Genomic DNA, 18,882 nt, shown 5'->3' with positions numbered 1-18,882 from the left:
TTGTCATTATTCTATACCATCTACTATTACTTAATTGTAGATAATTATTATTTAATTTAAATTATTAAATTTAATATATGTTTTGAACATTTAAGAAATTATGAATAAATTTCCATAAATTATCTTATTATATATTTATATTAATTACTAGGTTATTATTCTAGACCATCTACTCTTAATTAATTGTAGATAATTGTCATTATTCTAGACCATCTACTATTACTTAATTATAGATAATTATTATTTAACTTAAAATATTAAATTTAATATATGTTTCAAACATTTAAGAAATTACGGATAAAGTTTCATAATTATTTATATTAATTACTAGGTTATTATTCTAGACCATCTACTCTTACTTAATTGTAGATAATTGTCATTATTCTAGACGATCTACTATTACTTAATTGTAGATAATTATTATTTAACTTAAAATATTAAATTTAATATATGTTTCAAACATTTAAGAAATTACGGATAAAGTTTCATAAATTATCTTATTATTTATTTATATTAATTACTAGGTTAGAAATTATATCTTAATAATTGAAACAAATATCGAGCATTTTCATAATGAGGGTGAAGTGAACGATTTTCTTACTTAACAAATAATTTATTTATTTAATATATTTGAAATACAAGAATAATAATAACTACATTTATCTTAGTAGTAAATTTATCCAAAAACAACCATCCTTTTAAGATGTAACTTAAGTCCATATATTTAAATTTTAAAGTTATATAACTTAGTTCCGATAATTTATACTTATCTAATTAATTTAAATATTGTTTTGTAGCTATAAGTTTATCTAATTGGTTAATAGCTATATGCATAATCTAAACATTTCCACAATATTTTTAGAACTAATAAATTAAGACCACTGTTATTTAAATAAAACTTGGGTTTACATCATGAGAAAGTCAATGATACGATTTGTCTTCTAATCGATGGTTCAAATGCTTTCATATTTACAAACTTGACAAACATCACAAGTTTTGATCATACATAAAACAAAATTTTGTTCGGATATCAGAAAAGTGTCTTGAAATACCGTTTTATAATTATTAAATCTTCGTTATTAACTATTTGATATTTTATTTACTTAACCCGTGTAATACGCGGGGTTATAACCTAGTTACCAATAAGACAAACAATAGCTTCGAAATGAAGCCACGCAATCCAAAACTGACATTAAATAACAAAGCAACTTACAACAAAACCAACCAAACGTATAATCCCCAAATACACAAACCAACAAATAAGCATGGGACACAACAACGCAACGCACACACATGTTGCTAACTAATAGTGTATCAGACCGAAGAAAACAATCTGGGTCAGCCATAACCGGAGTTACAAAAGTAAAAACCCGAAGCTCGGAATCTTCAATCGACTGCAACAAAAACGCGCCAAGCCAAAATCGAAGAACCATCATAGCAAAGCTCTCGGATGACATTGTAGACATTATCATCGAGATAAAAGTAACTTGCATAAATGAAAGAAGGTATTATACCCTTATACAGCAACTTGGGTTATGTCCAATTTTTTTAAAAGTCACACCCTTTAGTCCATTTTACTCACACCCTTTCATTTTATATTATATACTATTAATTAATAATTCTTTTTAAAATAAGTCGGGATGATATGATATAGTGCAAAGCGGTGCAACTTTTGTGAACCAACCGACATAATACTTGGAATTGGTGGAGTTTATCTTATATACATGTTTAGTGGTTGACTTTCATGAAGCAGTGCGTCATCCTACAAAAGTCGCAACGATTTGTGCAAAAGGTATTTCAAACCTATATAAGGCAGCCTCTCATTTGATCAAAAATCCAATTCGATAACCTAACCGGTGCACAACAGTGAACCGCTGTATACAGAGCCGTCCCCGAAAACTCTTGAAAAAATTTAGGCCTCGGGCGGCGACGAAAAGAATTGGACCCAAAATTATGGTTAAGGGTAAATGAATTACAAAATAAAACTTAGTTTTGGAGCAAATATTTGAACTTGAGACCTTTACATTATTTTGAGATGGTTTTTGCCACTACACCACGAATACTTTTTTGTCTAATAAACGGATAAATATACTAAATATATAATTTAATAAATATATAAAAGCTTATAGAGACTTTTCGGGCCCTTTGAAATTTTGGGCCTCGGGCGTCGTCACGGGTTTGCCGGGCCCAAAGCCGGCCCTGGCTGTATATACTACGCAAAGCAATCATCTACAACCACGTACTGTACTACTGTTCCGACTATATAATTGTGTACAACCACAGAAAGACAAAACTGATAATCATTATTGGAAATTAACTTTGCCATCTTTATTTCTTGGTCGGAAAACAGGGATCGGTGTTTCCGTAGAGTTGCACTTTTACAGAGATGGATCGATTAAAATTTGGCTATGATATCAATTTGATAGCAATTGATGGTATATTAGAGAGAATTGTTCAACCAAGAAATGGACATTAGTTTTACAAATTAGATTGCATCGTTATTTATGGTTTGCGAAACAATGCTTCTAATCTTGGTGTTGGTTCGGTGGTGCTAACAGACACCGGTGATAACCGCCGCCAACTTTTCTGATTGATTTCCTTGAATATCAAACATGATCATGACTCCTAAATCAGTGCAACTATAGATGATGGTGAAATGAAAACGGAAACATGATCACAAACTAATTTCCAAATTATATGCATGTAATACGTGGAATCCAATTGAATTAGATGTGCTTTTTATATTAGAAAGAAACGATTACCATTTCTTAAAAATCCTTAAATGTGTTGTTTTTTAGTTTAATTGTCATCACATAGGTGACATGGAAATCACAGATTTTGCAGTTGTCAGTTACGTAATTTGGTCCATGCACGCTATGTGTTTGCGGCTAGCGATATCTATCCATTTTGTGAGGAGACGACGCAACACATGGTAGCCTGAATATATTAACTAACCTAAACTTTTATTCTTAAATTACATGTTATCTAAAAAAAACTTCTACACATATACAGATGTGATCAAATGGGTCGGGTCTGGTGAGGTGAGGCCACAAACAATTTTTGCCAAATATTAAAAGCTTTTATATATAATCTATGTTTTAACTATGTCCCGCCGCAATGCGCGGGTTAGTGTTAACTCGTTCTATACATAAAGAAAACCAAAAAATGTCCTGGATGAACAACGACGTGCCATTTTCATCAACACCAAATCTGGTATGAAAACCCAAATCGAACCTTCATCAACAACTGCTTCCCAGAAAATATCTCAGATGAAGAAGGACGTGCCATCTTGATTAACACCGTCCAAGTAGAACGTTAATCAACAACGACCCAACAAAACAAATCCATCGTATTGAAACAGAGTCCAAATACATAACCAACTGAGAAAATGAGTAAGTTTTGTACAAAACCATAAAAAAAGGAATGTTGTCTTGGTGCATACTCATACTCCGTTTTAGAATACATACTCTACCCACAGTTGTTCCACTTCGCCCACGTCTACCCAAATTAACTAGCATATCTATCATAAGTGGCTTCTTAGAGCACAATATGCTTCTTTATAGTTAAAAAGGAATGTATCATCCTCTTACACAAGCCACATTCTTATACTCTAAGGCCTAAGTAAGTGTTTCTAAAGGGAAAAAAAAAACCGAATGTCTTCTTTTCAAACCCTACCAACCATAGCCACCTTTAGAGATTTTTAACATATTGAAAAATATTTTGTATTCAATCCCTACCAAGAAGAAAATATTTGTATTCACTTCTGATTTTTAACCCGAATGTCTTCTTTTCAAACCCTACCAACCATGGTACAGTGTACAAGGCTTGCTTGGGTCATGGTAGGGTTTATGCTGTGAAGAGGCATGGTTTTGGAGGGGCGCAAACAAGTATGAAAAGAGAAGTTGAGACAGTTGGGAAGGTGAGAACACAAGAATCTGGTGACAATACAAGATATGTTGATAAAGAAGGATTATGATTGAAAAGATCTCCGGGTTTGTTGATCCATTTGGTGAAGATAATGATATGATTTTTAAATGATAACTAGAATTACGACCCACCGCAATTGCGGCGGGGATTCTTTAGTTATAACTAAGTCGATTTAGGACGTGCACGTTATGTTGAACCTGTCAAACGGGAACAACGATGTAAAAACGTTCACCGACACACGCACGTTGCATCGTGTTAACTCACAAAATTTAGAACGAAACGTAAAAACGCCAAACCAAAGACGCACGTTGTGATGTGTTAAGTCACAAAATTTAGAACGAAGCATAAAGCGAAAAATTTGCGGAAAATGAAAACTATAAAAGAACAAAGTTGAAAGTAAAAAAAGTTGTGAGTATAGATTGCAAAGATAAAAAGTTTTGTGTTAAAAGTAAAAAAAAAAAACAAATAGTTTTGGGTTAAAAGTAATTTATGAAATACTTTTGGGTGAAAAGTAAAAAGATGATTTTTTTTTTTTTTTTTTGAAAAATCCCCAAAGCCAAGGTTACAACAACCATATGCATAACCATATTTTCTTTGAAAAACCCCCAAAGCCAATATTACAACACATAAGTAAAAAAACAAAGTGGTTAAATCGCAAAAGATGGAAGCTTTTGAATTAGAAGTAAAAATCAAATTAATCAAAGGGGTTAAATTAACAAAGATTAAAACTTTAAACTTAAATTGTCAAAGATTAAAACTTTAGGGTTAAAAAGGAAACAAAGATTATAAATTTTAAATTCAATTGTCAAAGAATAAAACTTAGGGTAAATTGTCAAAGATTTAAACTTTAGGGTTAAAAAGGAAACAAAGATTAGAAGTTTAAACTTATATTGTCAAATATTAAAACTTTAGGGTTAAAAAGGAAAATTTTCATTTTTTCTTTTGAAAATTTCCCAAAGCCAACATTACAACACATATATGCATAATTAAGTTGCTTCTTTATAGTGTTTAATAATAATAACTAGGTTTTACCCCCCGCCGCGTTGCGGGCAGGGGCTTACAAACTAAGAACAATAGAAGAAGTTCCCACCACGTTGTAAGGGTGATCGATTTAACATAAAAGACATAAAATTTAGTTGATCAGTCATAAGACTACAAAAGACAATATAAATCAAATATAACCAAGATTTATATTACTAATCTAAGTGTTCTTCTCAACAAAACCAACTACGCATCAAGATAAGGACCACCAACATGTTCAAACATCCAATATATCAGGATCATGAAACACATGTATCAACCTGAAGACAAAATATATTAAAGTTAGTACAGACACATATGCATGATGATTTAAAGATTTAAGTTTGCAATTTTTTTAATACAAATGGAACAGTGGACCAAGAGTCAAAAGATAACTATCACAATACACAAACACACATTTTCATATCTTAAATAATTATACATATACATAATAATACTTACGACGAAACATAATAATGCTGATAGATTACAATTCCAACAAAATACTTTGCTTAGGTTGTAACAGACTGACAGTTCCATCCATTTGAAACTGTTTCACAATCAAGACTCACCACTCCAAAAGTTTCGAGATTATATATGATGATTATGCTAAGGAAGTGCTACTTTTTTTATTTAAAACACCGCTACAGAACTCATAAACCAGTTGGCATTTCCTACAAGGGTAATCATTAACTTATACAACAAAGTAATGAATATGAAAATTCAGTATCCTAAAGATGAACGGGTCATAGAGATAGAGCTAACTATTTTGCAAGATCGGCAGCAACAGCAGCAACAACTTAAATGGCAATCCCATCTGAACAAAGAAACCATAAAATTACATTAGGTATATATAACCCACCTATTCATTTGTGTCTAGAAAATTATGTTATGCTATATCTTGGGAGCATTAAGAACAACTTAAGCATAGTTTTTTTTTTTTAAATATTTCACTCAAACACACAATTCAAGAAAAGATTATATAACTAACATACAATTGACTGCCAGTAAAGTAAAATAAAGTTGGATGGGCAACAAAATAAGCTAAAGACTGCAGCATCCCAATAGAAGACATTAAACTTGACGACAAAAACCGAACAAAGTTGTATAGTTTCTTTTTCCCTTCATGACCTTGTAGAAGAGTCTTGGTACCCCAATATCCATTTAAAGTTGTGTCTGAGACTCGAAAGCAAAAACAGTTGCTAAAACGAAAAACCAAGATTCTCAATGCTTTTTATCAAGCATTTGAGACCGGCTCAACTTAGAATAGCGTTATTAGTTTATTAACAAAAAATAAAAATAAATAGAGGTTCAATACTTCCTTAACTACACCATTTTGAGCAGTCTCTAGATTTGCTATATAAGGCTATTGGGTGTGCAGGAGGGTAGTCACTTGGGGATTATATGCCATGTTGGTGGCCACGTCATCGGGTCTTGGGGATGAGCCCCAAGGGATAGGCCTAGGGTGTGGTGATGAGCCCCTTTATATATACACAATATTTATGTATGTATATGTGTGTATGCTGGATAAAGAAAGAGAGAGGAACGTCTTCCCCATCGGGTGGGAGACATTGGCGATGGGACATCCCACAAGGAGCGGTGTGAGCGGGCCTCACCGTGTCAGGGACGTCCCCAATACCGTCCAGCCATAGGCTGATCATGCCTCTGTTATAATCATTTCAGTATACATGCCCTATTATAATCATTTCGTGTACTAAGTTACAACCAAACATGCCTCATATTATTTTTCTTGCGATCACTATTTAAATTCAATCATGAATCATGTCCTTTTACATTATAAATTTTATAATAGATTAATCTAGGTGAATATGGAGTTATTAGTTAAGTATCATAAATAGGTTTGTGTTTAATGGTTAGACAGAAGAGAATATTAATTTTTTAGTAAACAATGTAAACATGCCTAATCTTAGTCGAAAATCATCAACCACACCTACAATCAAAGTAAAGAACCATACCAGTGAAGAAGCAAGCCTAGGAACACCAGGTATTGATCAACTGAAACCTAAATTTCGCGAAATAATACATCCACAGTAGACAGAAGCTTCTGGTTGTAGTTTTTGGTTGGTCACATTTGAATTATTAAACCCTAATTACGGAAGACCAAAACCGCTATATTGAGCCATAGGAGCTCTAGCCATTCGCCGGAGTTTATCTAATGTCGCCGGATATCAGGTCTGATGCGACACCAACAGACACCATGCCATTCGCCCGAACCACCATCGTCTTCATTGTCGCTAACCCATACCATCACCGTCGTCAGTGATATTTGAACCGTTTTTTGTCATCTTTTAGACATGGGAGGACCAAGTTGTCTCATGCATTCTTTCTCTTAAAACCACACTCACAAACCCAGCAATCAGCTAAGTCTCCTATCAATTCCACTTGTTCACGAATCTTGCACACCACGTATTCGATGAAATGCCCCAATGAGTTCAACTTTCATTCAAAAGTCATAACCATAACTTTTTTGTTCTCTTTAATTAAACCTACAAGTTATTTAAAAAACATAGATTTGCAACAGCTCATGCAAAATAAACAATAATTGCTACATAAAACTTCAATTTTGTTAATGTGATTGAAAAACAAAAGACATAGCACACAAGTCAAATGCTAATTAATAGCTACATGTATAGATTTACACCAATGGTGATCGAAGATGATATAAAAAGGATATTGTAACTTATTGAGGATTTGATGAAATTAGGGTTTGGTTTGATAAAAGAGGCGAACTCATGTTCTTGATTTGGGGATCTGCCGCTGGATTTCGCGATTTGGGGAAAGAAATTGGAAGTTTGGGGTAAGGTAGCAGAGGAGAACACGCAAGAAGCATGGTACGCAAAATCTGGCAAAGACACGTAGTGAACACGTGGTAAGGAGCAGAATAATGGCAGAGCAGGAACAAAATACAACCAACATACCCAATGGTACACTTCACATATGCACAAAACATACCTTAAGCATAAAGTACAACCAGCGGATGCCCACTTGTGTTGCAAAATAATAATAATAATAATAATATATTCTTTTTCTTTTTGAGTCCCTGTGTTTTATAGGGGTACTTTGGTCATTTAATAAAACTTAACAACAAAATTCTAACTGGGTTAGAAATTTGGACTCAAATGGTTAAAAAAAATGCTTATAAGGACTCAGGTCGTTAAACTTTTTGCTTTTGGACTCAACTAGTTAAAACGCATAAAACACAGGAACTCAAAAAGTAATTTACCGTTTCTTCTCTTTAATAGATATTCCTCACAAAGGCGCTTTGAAAACAAAAAATAAACCCAAATACCTTGTTTTCAAACCCTACCAACCATAGCCACCTTTAGAGATTTTTAATACATTGAGAAATATTTTCTTCTTTTCAATAGATATTCTTCACAAGGCGCTTTGAACTTTTGTTTCTTCTGTAGTCCCCATTCAACGAATTTAATATAGTTTCATGTCTTCTGGTGTGGGTGTGTGTGTGTGGGTGGGGGGTGGTTTAAAATCAAAGAGTAACACGTACTCTTTAGTAGATTTTCTATGTAATGGAGTATAGATGCATGGTGAGACAAAATTTGTCATTAAAACATATGTAATACCAATAGTTATACTAATTGTTTATTCTCAATTGGCCTACTCCTTTGTCTTTTGTGGATACTAGGTATTTGTTAAATTATATATTTATATCTGAGAAAAAGTTTACATAACTTATTCTGAATTAGTTTCATATCCAACCAAAAATATAAATAAAATACGATATTTTTTTAACTTATATGTTGTACCACGTTGTCTTTCCAGTGATAAGATCTCTATTATTTTGAGGCCTTTTCACTCAACCAACTATGATAATTTCAAACCTGATTTGCTCCCTATATATTATTAGTTATTTTAAAGAAAGAAATAAAAACATATATTATTAGCTATATAGGAAAAATCTTATCAATTAACTAATACACATGTAAGTATAATTAATTTAGTTTTGAGAACTTCTACTCATCTCCGATGAATAACAAATTTGACACAAGCTTGGATAACAATTTCTAGCGTGTTAAATAAATAGAATCTTTTAGATAAAATGGACCGTGTTCGGTTTGACATTTTTAACACGTTTAATCATAATATGTTAATTTGTTAATCCGTTCAAAACTAAATTATAAATACACTAGTGATAATACCCCGCGAATTTCGCGGTGTTGAGAAATGATATGTTTTCAAGTGTTGACCAAAAAAAACATTATACGTTTATAATGAACATATCAAAAATGTTTATATGAAATTCTTATCCAATACAAAAGATTCATAAAGTACGGACATAAACGAACAAAAACATGCTCATTTTATTAATAAACGGACATGAAACAAAAAAAAAATGTTCAATTATATGTTCATGTTCGGTTAAAGTTGAATGAACGAACACGAACATGCAATTGTTAATGTTCGTTCGGTTCATTTACAGGCATACACGAGGTCAAATATGTTCAGGTCAAAACAGGTAATTTTAGTACAAATAACATTGGGTCAAATATGTTCGGTTTGATATTTTTAACACGTTTAATCATAATATGTTAATTTGTTAATCCGTTCAAAACTAAATTATAAATACATTTAATAGAGTTAATTGATTTATGGCTTTAAGCCATTTATTATGATAGATTGACAAGTTAATTCGCTTACTAGTTTAATCACAAATCATAAACTCCCCTAGATAAATGGGCTACATAATTTATAGGGACAATTGCATATTTTCCCTTTAAAACCTTCTCAATTGCATATATACCCAAATCCAAAATAATATTGCATATTTCCCCTTCCTTGTTAAATTGACAAAATTGACCTTTTAAAATTAAAAACCCTATTACGGCATTTATGCACCTATCATAGTTTCAGGTTGGAAAAAATGTGCGCCTCCTCTCTTGCTTCTGATGTGGGCGATTATCTTCAGACATCAGATCAAACGCGAAGATAATCAGTTCCGTATTAGTCTTTGCATCGATCTTGATGTTCCATATAAATTACTTGTTGTCTCGGTTTTGGGTGATCGATTCCAGATTGCTTTGCAACGTTTTGTGCTTGACTTTTAATTGATTTAATTTTGCTTTGATGATATTTGGTTTGTATATTTGTTAACTTTTTTTTTTCCTCACATCTTTTGATGCTTTTTTTCACGTTTGGTGTTGAACTTTTTTTTATTCAATTTTGGTTTGATACAACAGCTTGTATATTGATTCAATTTTGGTTTTGAAGTCCGAAGTATTCCTATCTAATATAGTTCATTTTTGCTTTGATAATATTTGGTTTCTATTGCCTCAATATACATGCTATTTTCCTTACATGTTCTATTTATGTTGATTATTAGGCACTTGATTTTTTGATACCATAATGGGTCAAAACTTTGACATTTGTTTTTCACATTTTGTAATTTTAATTTAAGTAGATAAATCGGATACTTGAATGCTTTGACTTGATTGTTTTCTGTATTTTGTTATGTAGTTTTTAATTGTTATGCTGCTATATGCACCTTTGTTAACCTGTCTTTTTTTTATTTTCTAAGGTTCAAGATCTAATAAAAAGCTTTTGATTTAGTAGTTTGTGAAAAAAAAAGTTAATTAGATAACAAAATGGAAAAAAACAAAAAGAATTTCAATAAAGATAAATAAAAAAAACTATAAGAAATAGGTATTTTTAATTTATAGAGTTTTAGTAAAAGTAAGGGTAAAATAGTAATTATATAATTTACTATTAATAAAATAAATCAAAATGGGTAAATTTGCAATATTTTTTAACAAGCAAGGAGAAATATGCAATTTAAATTTGAGCTTGGATGTATATACAATTAAGAAGGTTTTTAAAGGAAAATATGCAATTTTCTCTAATTCATAAAAATGTATGGTTACCCCAAATAAAACCAAATGGGCAAATGATAAAATGAATATAAAAATGCAAATCCCATAGTCACGGGTCCATATTATCTTACATATACAGACACCATGGCAGGGAATAGTGTTTCGGTGCCATTAGTTGAAATAGGCGGCCGTCCCTTTTTTATTGGACCAATCATTTTACTATTTTATATTCATTTTAAAATTACGGTTTTGCCCTCAGTTTAAAATTAAATATAATAACTCTTTTGCCAGCAGCTCAAAATTACAATTTTGCCCTCGGTTCAAAAACTACGTTTTTACCCTCAACTTTTTATTTTATACCCGCTTTAAAATTACGGTTTTGCCCCCAGTTCAAAATAAAATTATGCTTTTGCCCCCAGCTCAAAATTACGATTTTTCCCTCGGTTCAAAATTACGATTTCACCCTCAGTTTAAAATTACATTTTTACCCTAGCTAAAAATAAAATTATGATTTTCACCTACCTCAAAATTACGCCTTTACCCTCGGTTAAAAATTATGATTTTCCCCCGGTTCAAAATAAAAATATGACTTTACACCCAACTAAACCGAAAATACGATTTCGCCCTCCGTAAAAAAATATGCTTTTACCCTCAGCCAAAATTACGTTTTCACCCCAGTTCAAAATAAAATTTTGTCCTCCCCCCCTGCTCAAAATTACAATTTTACACCAGTTTATTATTTTATACCCACTTATAAATTACGGTTTTGCCCCCAGTTTAAAATTACGTCTTTGCCCCCAGTTCAAAATAAAATTACGCTTTTGCCCCCAACTAAAATTTACGATTTTCCCCATCGGTTCAAAATTACGATATCACCCTCAATTCAAACTTCCGTTTTTTGCCCCCCCGTACAAAATAAAAATATGGTTTTTCCCTAACTAAAAATTAGGATTTTACCCTTTGGAAAAAAAAAAATCATTTTTTCCCCCAAGGAAAAACAAAAATATGACTTTGCCCGTCGCTAAAAATCATGTCAACAACTAATACTCTTTTTACTTTTTCTTTCTAGCAAAACTATAGTACTTTTTTTTAATTGGTTGAGAATTATTCGATCATCGCCCCGCAACGCGGGGCATCACCTAGTTGTTTTCTAAAATAGTAATTAAAATAACAATAACAATATTTATTTATTATTTAAATAAAATAAAATATTTATTTCAGCGAAGAAAAAAGAGAATATAAATTTACAAAATATTTGCAAAGAAGGATGTGAATTTGTCCTTCTTGTCACTTTTATGAAAGACAAAGAATTGTGAGTGTTATTTGCCTAAACCCCATGTTTACCGAAATGCCCTTTTTGTTATTCGGACTTTTTCAAGTTTCAACTCCACCAAATTTACCGAAATGCCCTTTTTGTTATTTATCACAATTTGTCCTCGTTATATTTATTAGTATGAAAATAACGGTTTTTTGTTCTTTTATCCGTATATTGCCACATAATTTCAAGTGTTCACAACGGCTCCCATTGTACGTCAAGCATGGTAGGGGACAGTCCAGTAAACTTAAGGGAGTTCATACTTGAGTTAAACTTGTTTCAAACTCTATGTCTAAAACTCAAGTTCATTATAACTACACACACAAATACTTATATATAAGATATTATATGGTTATTTTTATAGCATAGATTAGATTGTTTCTTTAAGTAGTTAAATATTTCATATGGTCTTCCATGTGAACATTCTCAAGTCATATAAAGAGGATGAACAAGACCCGAAATGCAGGGGTCTAAACAAGCAATAAAAGTTGTAACTTTATTCGAACAAGAGATTACACAAATTACATCCTATCGAATCATACAACGATAAAACATGTCAACGTATAAAGAATACTCGTCAAGTAAAGCATACTATAAACATACCCTGACTCCCATCGTTTCTTGACTCGTAATAATTTACTGAAAATTTTCGAAAAATTTTTATGAGTCCGGCCTCCACCGATTTGAATTTTGAAAGTCCGACCCCGACTGAGTTTTCGTTCAAGCTCCATCACTATACATTATGAGGTTACGTATGGAAGAATGCCATAAATAGTTTTATCAAACATACCATTTATCACCTCTTTTCATAGTCTTTTTTCGAAATAAAAACTTTAAGAAAAGTGCCTAATGCATTATAGTCTAATGACATCTTAGAGGTGGGATAAAATTTAAGAACCGTTAGGTTTTTGGTTCGATTTCCACAAGAGGGTTTTCTCAGATTTATTTGGTTTTCTCCTAAATTGGTGTATATGCATTACAGCCTAATGGATATGGATATGATCAAGTAGTTCCGCTCATAACACAATGATACTCTAGTGATCCATCAGTGAACCAAATTCACCGTTAAAAAAAAAAAACTATAAGAAATGAAAACTGTAAGAAAAGAACACAAAAGGGTGATTTAGGAAATATATTGTATTTGGATGTGTCGATAACCCAAAACACAATCAAGCCCCAGAATATTGAGCTTTTAATTTTGGACCTTTCCTCTCTCTCTCCTTCCATCTTCTATGGCTTAACAAGAGGTCCTCTTTATCATCATCATCATCTTCTTCTTCTTCATTAGCATATTGTTCTCAAAAGGTACCACCTTTCCCTCTTACTTCTTCTTCACATATTATTCTTCTCATTTTATTCCATTTTTAACACTCAATTCTTACTTATTCAACTTATTTTCCACTTAATTCTACTCAATTATCAATAATTCCATTCAATTTCATATCAATTCTTTTTACCGTAATTCATCTCTTTTGTTACATTTCCTATCCAACATTACAATTTTCTTGATAAAAATCCTGTCTTTTGTTCATTAAATTTGCAAACTCAAATGGGTTTTTAATTTATTATATTTTGGTATGAAAGGGTGAGTTTTTGTGCAATCTTTTTATCATCTTTTTTTTTTTTTTTTTTTTTTTTTTTTTTTTGCTGCTGCAATTCATTTCTTTTGTTACATGTTTCATCCATCATTACATAAAAATCTTGTCTTTTGTTCATTAAATTTGCAAACTCGAATGGGTTTTTAAAATTACTATATTTTGGTAAGAAAAGGTGTGTTCTTGTGCAATCTTTTTATCATCTTTTTTTAGGCTGCAATTCTTTTCTTTTGTTACATGTTTCATCCAACATTATTACAATTTTCTTGATAAAAATGTTATCTTTTTTCCATTTAAATTTGCAAACTAAAGTGGGTATTTAATTCACTAAAAATTGGTATAAAAAGGTGTGTTCTTGTACAATCTTTTTTTTTTTTTTTTAATCATATGTCAACCTCACATACACTTTATCAAGATTTCCCACTCCAGTTGGGCCTTTACACACCGTTGGATATCATTTTACTCACACAATTAATGGGTCAGATTAGAACCTGCAAAGTCAACAACTTTATGCTCATAGCCTCATACTGCTATGAATGATTGAATTGAAGTCAACTTTATTGTTTCTTGAATTATCTAATTTAATCTTGCAGGTGTGAATGTTTTCAGATACATATGCAGTTTGAGTTTCTTGATTGTTGTTACCATAGTTAGTTATTACCGTTAATGGCAAGAAAATCCCCAAAATGCCCTCCCACTGTTGAACCAAGTAAAATTGGTTGTGTGTGGAATTTTAGTGGTATGTTTGACTTTGACCATCACCATGGTCGTCCTCACCAGAAGCTGCTGCCAGATGAGACCCATAGGAGCAGAAGTGTTCTAGGTGAGTTCACTTTTTGTTTGTAATCTTTACTTAATTGATATTAATTGGTGAACAAGCATTGTCTTAAAGTCATTTTGACTTTTGAGGTCAAACTGACTGACTAAAAAAGTCATGTTTATAGATATGAGCAGTTTTTTTTTTTTTTTTTTTTTTTTTTTTGAGAAAATTTTGATAATGTGACTGATTTTTTTATGGATGCTCCTAACAGAAAGTGTTTTTGCTCAATTTGTATGAAAAATGTTAAATAACTTTGGGATTGAAAAGGTTATATGTTGACCTTAAAAGTCAAACTGAATGGTGGGATTTACTGGTTTCCGATCTTTCAGGAGCTGAACATGAAAGGGGCCAAGTAAGAATGCTGACTTTTGATGAACAACTTAGAAGCATTTATGTAAGTACAATATTTTACTTACAATTAAGGGTGTGAATTTCATTGGGTTTAGTTTAAAATGGTACGGGTCAGGTTCGGGCCGGACCCGTGAACACGTTTTGCTTAACGGGTCGTGTTCATGTCAGCCCAATAGGTTAGCAGGCTGACCCGTTTAACCCATCTATATTTTTTAAAAAATGTGTTAATGTATTTCTTATGCCAAATTTAGAAGTTTCCAAACTAATTGGCATATTTTAAACGTAATCGCTTCAGGAAGATGATTCTAATATGTAATTTAGAATTTTAAATATGCGATATATATATATAGGGTAAGGTTCATGCGAGAACCACCTTTATTGCGATAACCGCGAGAACCAATGTGAACACAACCTAAAATAGCTAAAAAAACCTACCCCCCCCCCCCCCCCCAAGCTAAAATTCTAAAAACTAAACCGCCAAAAAACCTAAAAAAATCTATAAAAAAATCTAAATTTTTTTTAATATTTTTTATGTTAAAATCACTACTTTTAGTAGCCAAAAACAAACTTTTTTTTTGGCTACTAAAAGTAGCGATTTTTTTATAAAAAATATTAAAAAAAATTGTGTGTTTTTTTAGCTATTTTTAGGCATTTTTGGTTGTGTTCACATTGGTTCTCGCAGTTCTCGCAATAAAGGGTGGTTCCTAACGGATCTTTGTCCTACATATATATATATATATATATATATATATATATATATGGATTACATGGCCGTGTTCGTGTCAACATGCAAATACATGGGTCGTGTTCGGGTTCATGTGTGTGACCCAATTTCGGGCTCGTGTAAAATTTCCGTGTTAGTGTAGGGTTCAACCCGCCAACCCATAAATACGACCTGTTTAGCAGCCCTACTTTCAATCTTTAAAGAATGAGGTAGATTCTGAACACATATTTCAATTTGCGCAGATTAATTCGAAGAAGAAAGCCGCAAGTGTGAACCAATCTTTAAAGAATGAAGAGGCTTGGAAGAAAACCATTGAGAAATGTTTTTGGCAAAAGATGAAAACCCGATACGAAAACATGAGCAAGAAGAAGGAAAACACGAACATCCTTGATACAATCGTGGTTTTGAAGCCTACTCAACGTGTTGTAGAATGCCCAGTTGATATAGGGTGTCAATGCTTGCATTCGCACCCTCATCACAACTCCGCAAATAACAAACACATGGTTAAACACACCCATGTTTTGTTTAGTGATGTTAGAAGAAAACTAAAAGTTTCAAAGTTGAAGAGCTTTCGAAAGATGAAATCTTGTGGTGAAACTGGTTCTAAAGCTGGAGATTTAGCGTTGGTACCATACGTTAAGCACCAAGAACCGGAAGTATTTATGGAAGCCAGAAGACACCTAGCCGAAAGGTTAAGGCTAGTGGCTTTAGGCACGGGTGTGGGTGAGCCTTCGGGTCCTTCATGTAAACAAGTGGCAAGAACCTTGGAGAGGGTACTACTAACATCTCCTATACACGAGTCGATGGCTGCTCTCAAGCGTGAACTCGAAGCAACCCACGGTGAGAAAAGTTTGCATACGACTTGGAGTGCCTTGAGCCCGTTAAAGCAGAATGAGTATTCAAATGCTAGTGGTAAGTGTTCTCAACATGAACTAAACCGGTTGATACCGGTTCGGTTGGTTAATGACCAAATGAAAGTATATTTTGTAGGCAGTTTGGCTGAATAATAACACTTTGTTTTCCAGGTTTCGTGGAGCTCACATATACGAATGATGCTCTTAGTCACGTCTCAAAGTTCTCAAACATGGACTCGAACACAAAAGACATCGGTCCGTCACCACCAGGAACCGATGGGTGCATTAACAGACCCGAACTGGTAAATCAAACGTCTTAATTTCTAGTTCTAAACTAAGATCAGTCACTAATTTTTGCAACGCTTTTGACATTTTTTGCTACAGGAACTTCTATTAGATGCCTCTTCACCAAAAGCCGGTTTTAAATCAGAAAACATGGATAGTGATCAATTTAGAGAGAATCCGAGCCCGGTGTCTGTTCTTGACCCATTCTTTTCAGATAATATCGACAGTCCCACGAGCACCATCGAATCTGGTACGTATAGATAGATACAAAGTCATAACTTTTATTCACTTTTATAAGAAACTGTTTAATGTTTATCATACACTTGTGACCCGTCACAGTTGAACACCATATGCAACCACGGCGGCTTGATTTCGAGGAACATTCATCGCAAACTTCATCTCCAGCACGGAAGAGAGGTGTAAGTTTATTTACTGAGGACCGGGAATTCATTTCCTCATATGTCAAAGAGCTCTACCGAGCTTCTCAGTCAAACTGGGAGTTCTTTTTAGCGACGGATTACGCGTTTGAATCACCGTGTGATATTAAAGTCCTCCATGATTGTGTCAAGGAAGTGCTGCTTAGTTTACATTCCAGAATGGCGTTATTTAGCTCACGTGCTCGGCCATTTTCATTGGAAAAAGATGTGATCAACAAGGTCATTGACCAAGTTGACTGGCATAATGGTCAACCCGCGGGTCCGCGGACGCTAGACCAGCTCATTAGAAAGGATATGGCGAAACGTGGATCATGGTTAGACACTTTATCAGATAGAAATGATATTGTGGTTGAAGCTGCAGATGAAATTCTGCAAGAATTGGTCATAGAAGCTAGTATTGACATTTGCTTTTGAAGCCACGTTGACTTTTCGGTTGACCTGTTGGTCTGGACTTGTGTCTCATGGTTAGTGCCTCACGGGTTTAGACAGGGGTGAACCACGCATCAAGTAGTGGGTTATGTGTTAGTGTTATAGAGAGAAGTTCTAGCTAATATAGTTGTTTGGTCATTTTTTGGGACATAAAGCCTGTATGTAATAATCAGATGAATAAGAGCTTAAATGGGTTGTAGTTTATGTTTTGTATTGTACATTGTTGCCATGATTTAGGGTTGATCAACGAGCATGAAGTATCAACATGGGCTCGAGATCGTAACCATACGAGCTGGATTGGCTTGGTTCGTAATCTTCAATTTGAGCTAGGAACTGAGGTTGGTCTTAGCTCGTATGTAACTCGAGTCGGTTCATGGCAATTGACTTAAATGGGTTGTAGTTTATGTTTTGAATTATGATGATTTAGTATGAATTTTTATATTTTCTTCAACTAGAAGAAGCATTTACTCTCTGTCACTCCCATGGATCATTGAAGGTTTAGGGTTTTAATTTTTAGTTGAGATAGTTGATTGTAGGGAATTTTGGGTTAAGTTTGTGATGACTAGAGGTTTAATAAGTTATAAGAAAGTTCTACTGTAAATATAATTACTATGAGCATAAATCACACATGTGTTAGGCTGATGGTGCATATTTTGAGACAATAGATGAAGGGTAAATTACATTTTCCGTCCTTATGTTTGTATCGGATTGCAGTGGATACCCTTTAACTTTAATGATTAAAGTCGCAATTATTTATTTGTAAAACTCATGACATGTTGTGAATCATGGTATCAAAACTTGAAGCGGAAGCGGTTTACATATTTAACAAAAATCGATTATATACATATATAATCATGGCCGATTTTGATTTTATAAAATATATTTGATTTATTAATCCGATTAATAAATATCACAATCAGGATCAAGGTTATACGCATATAAACAAATAAATAGAAAAACAACCATAGTGGGTTTTAGTAATCAACCTTTGACGACTACACCTGGATTGTAACACGCGGGTTACAACGAATCCTCGCTAGTAGGAAGTTCACAACCGAGCACGAGATACCCAAAGGTAGAACCGACCAAAAAGATGAGGCGGTGGAGGTGCTCCGGCTCGTGGTAGGTGGCGGCGGCCTTAAGAGGGAGTCGGCCAAACTTGGGAAGGAAGCTAGGGTTTTTGTTTTTGATAAAAGATATTATTAGGGTTTGCACCTTAATGTTCCTTTTATAAAAACCAATCTTACATTAAGCCCCCTATGGTTATACAATTATAACC

The 18,882-nt window shown here is 33.1% G+C and overlaps 1 protein-coding gene and 1 long non-coding RNA gene across 4 annotated transcripts; one reads left to right on the top strand and one right to left on the bottom strand.

Moving 5' to 3' along the window:
- Positions 1-5,365: 5,365 nt before the first annotated feature.
- LOC110911142 lies at positions 5,366-7,884 on the bottom strand. Its single transcript, XR_002576860.2, has 2 exons — positions 6,924-7,884; positions 5,366-5,764 (listed from the first exon to the last, which is right to left on the bottom strand). It is a non-coding gene; the product is annotated as an uncharacterized LOC110911142 (long non-coding RNA).
- Positions 7,885-13,216: 5,332 nt separating this feature from the next.
- Positions 13,217-18,054, top strand: LOC110911148. Of its 3 annotated transcripts, none has more exons than XM_022155737.2 (7): positions 13,217-13,413; positions 14,297-14,526; positions 14,853-14,917; positions 15,841-16,510; positions 16,624-16,754; positions 16,837-16,987; positions 17,077-18,054. In XM_022155737.2, exons 2-7 carry the CDS (start codon positions 14,370-14,372, stop codon positions 17,586-17,588), a joined length of 1,686 nt encoding a protein of 561 aa, XP_022011429.1. In that variant the 5' UTR covers positions 13,217-13,413; positions 14,297-14,369; the 3' UTR covers positions 17,589-18,054. The 3 variants fall into 3 exon arrangements, with proteins under 3 accessions (XP_022011429.1, XP_035839455.1, XP_035839452.1); XM_035983562.1 differs by lacking the exon at positions 13,217-13,413 and adding an exon at positions 13,721-14,181; XM_035983559.1 differs by lacking the exon at positions 13,217-13,413 and having other exon boundaries at positions 13,721-14,526.
- Positions 18,055-18,882: the final 828 nt, after the last annotated feature.

The sequence above is a fragment of the Helianthus annuus genome, chromosome 2 (assembly GCF_002127325.2).
Source record: "Helianthus annuus cultivar XRQ/B chromosome 2, HanXRQr2.0-SUNRISE, whole genome shotgun sequence".
In the NCBI taxonomy this organism is placed as follows: domain Eukaryota; kingdom Viridiplantae; phylum Streptophyta; class Magnoliopsida; order Asterales; family Asteraceae; genus Helianthus; species Helianthus annuus.
Note: the sequence above shows the minus strand (reverse complement) of the source record. Positions and strands in the feature narration are given on the sequence as shown.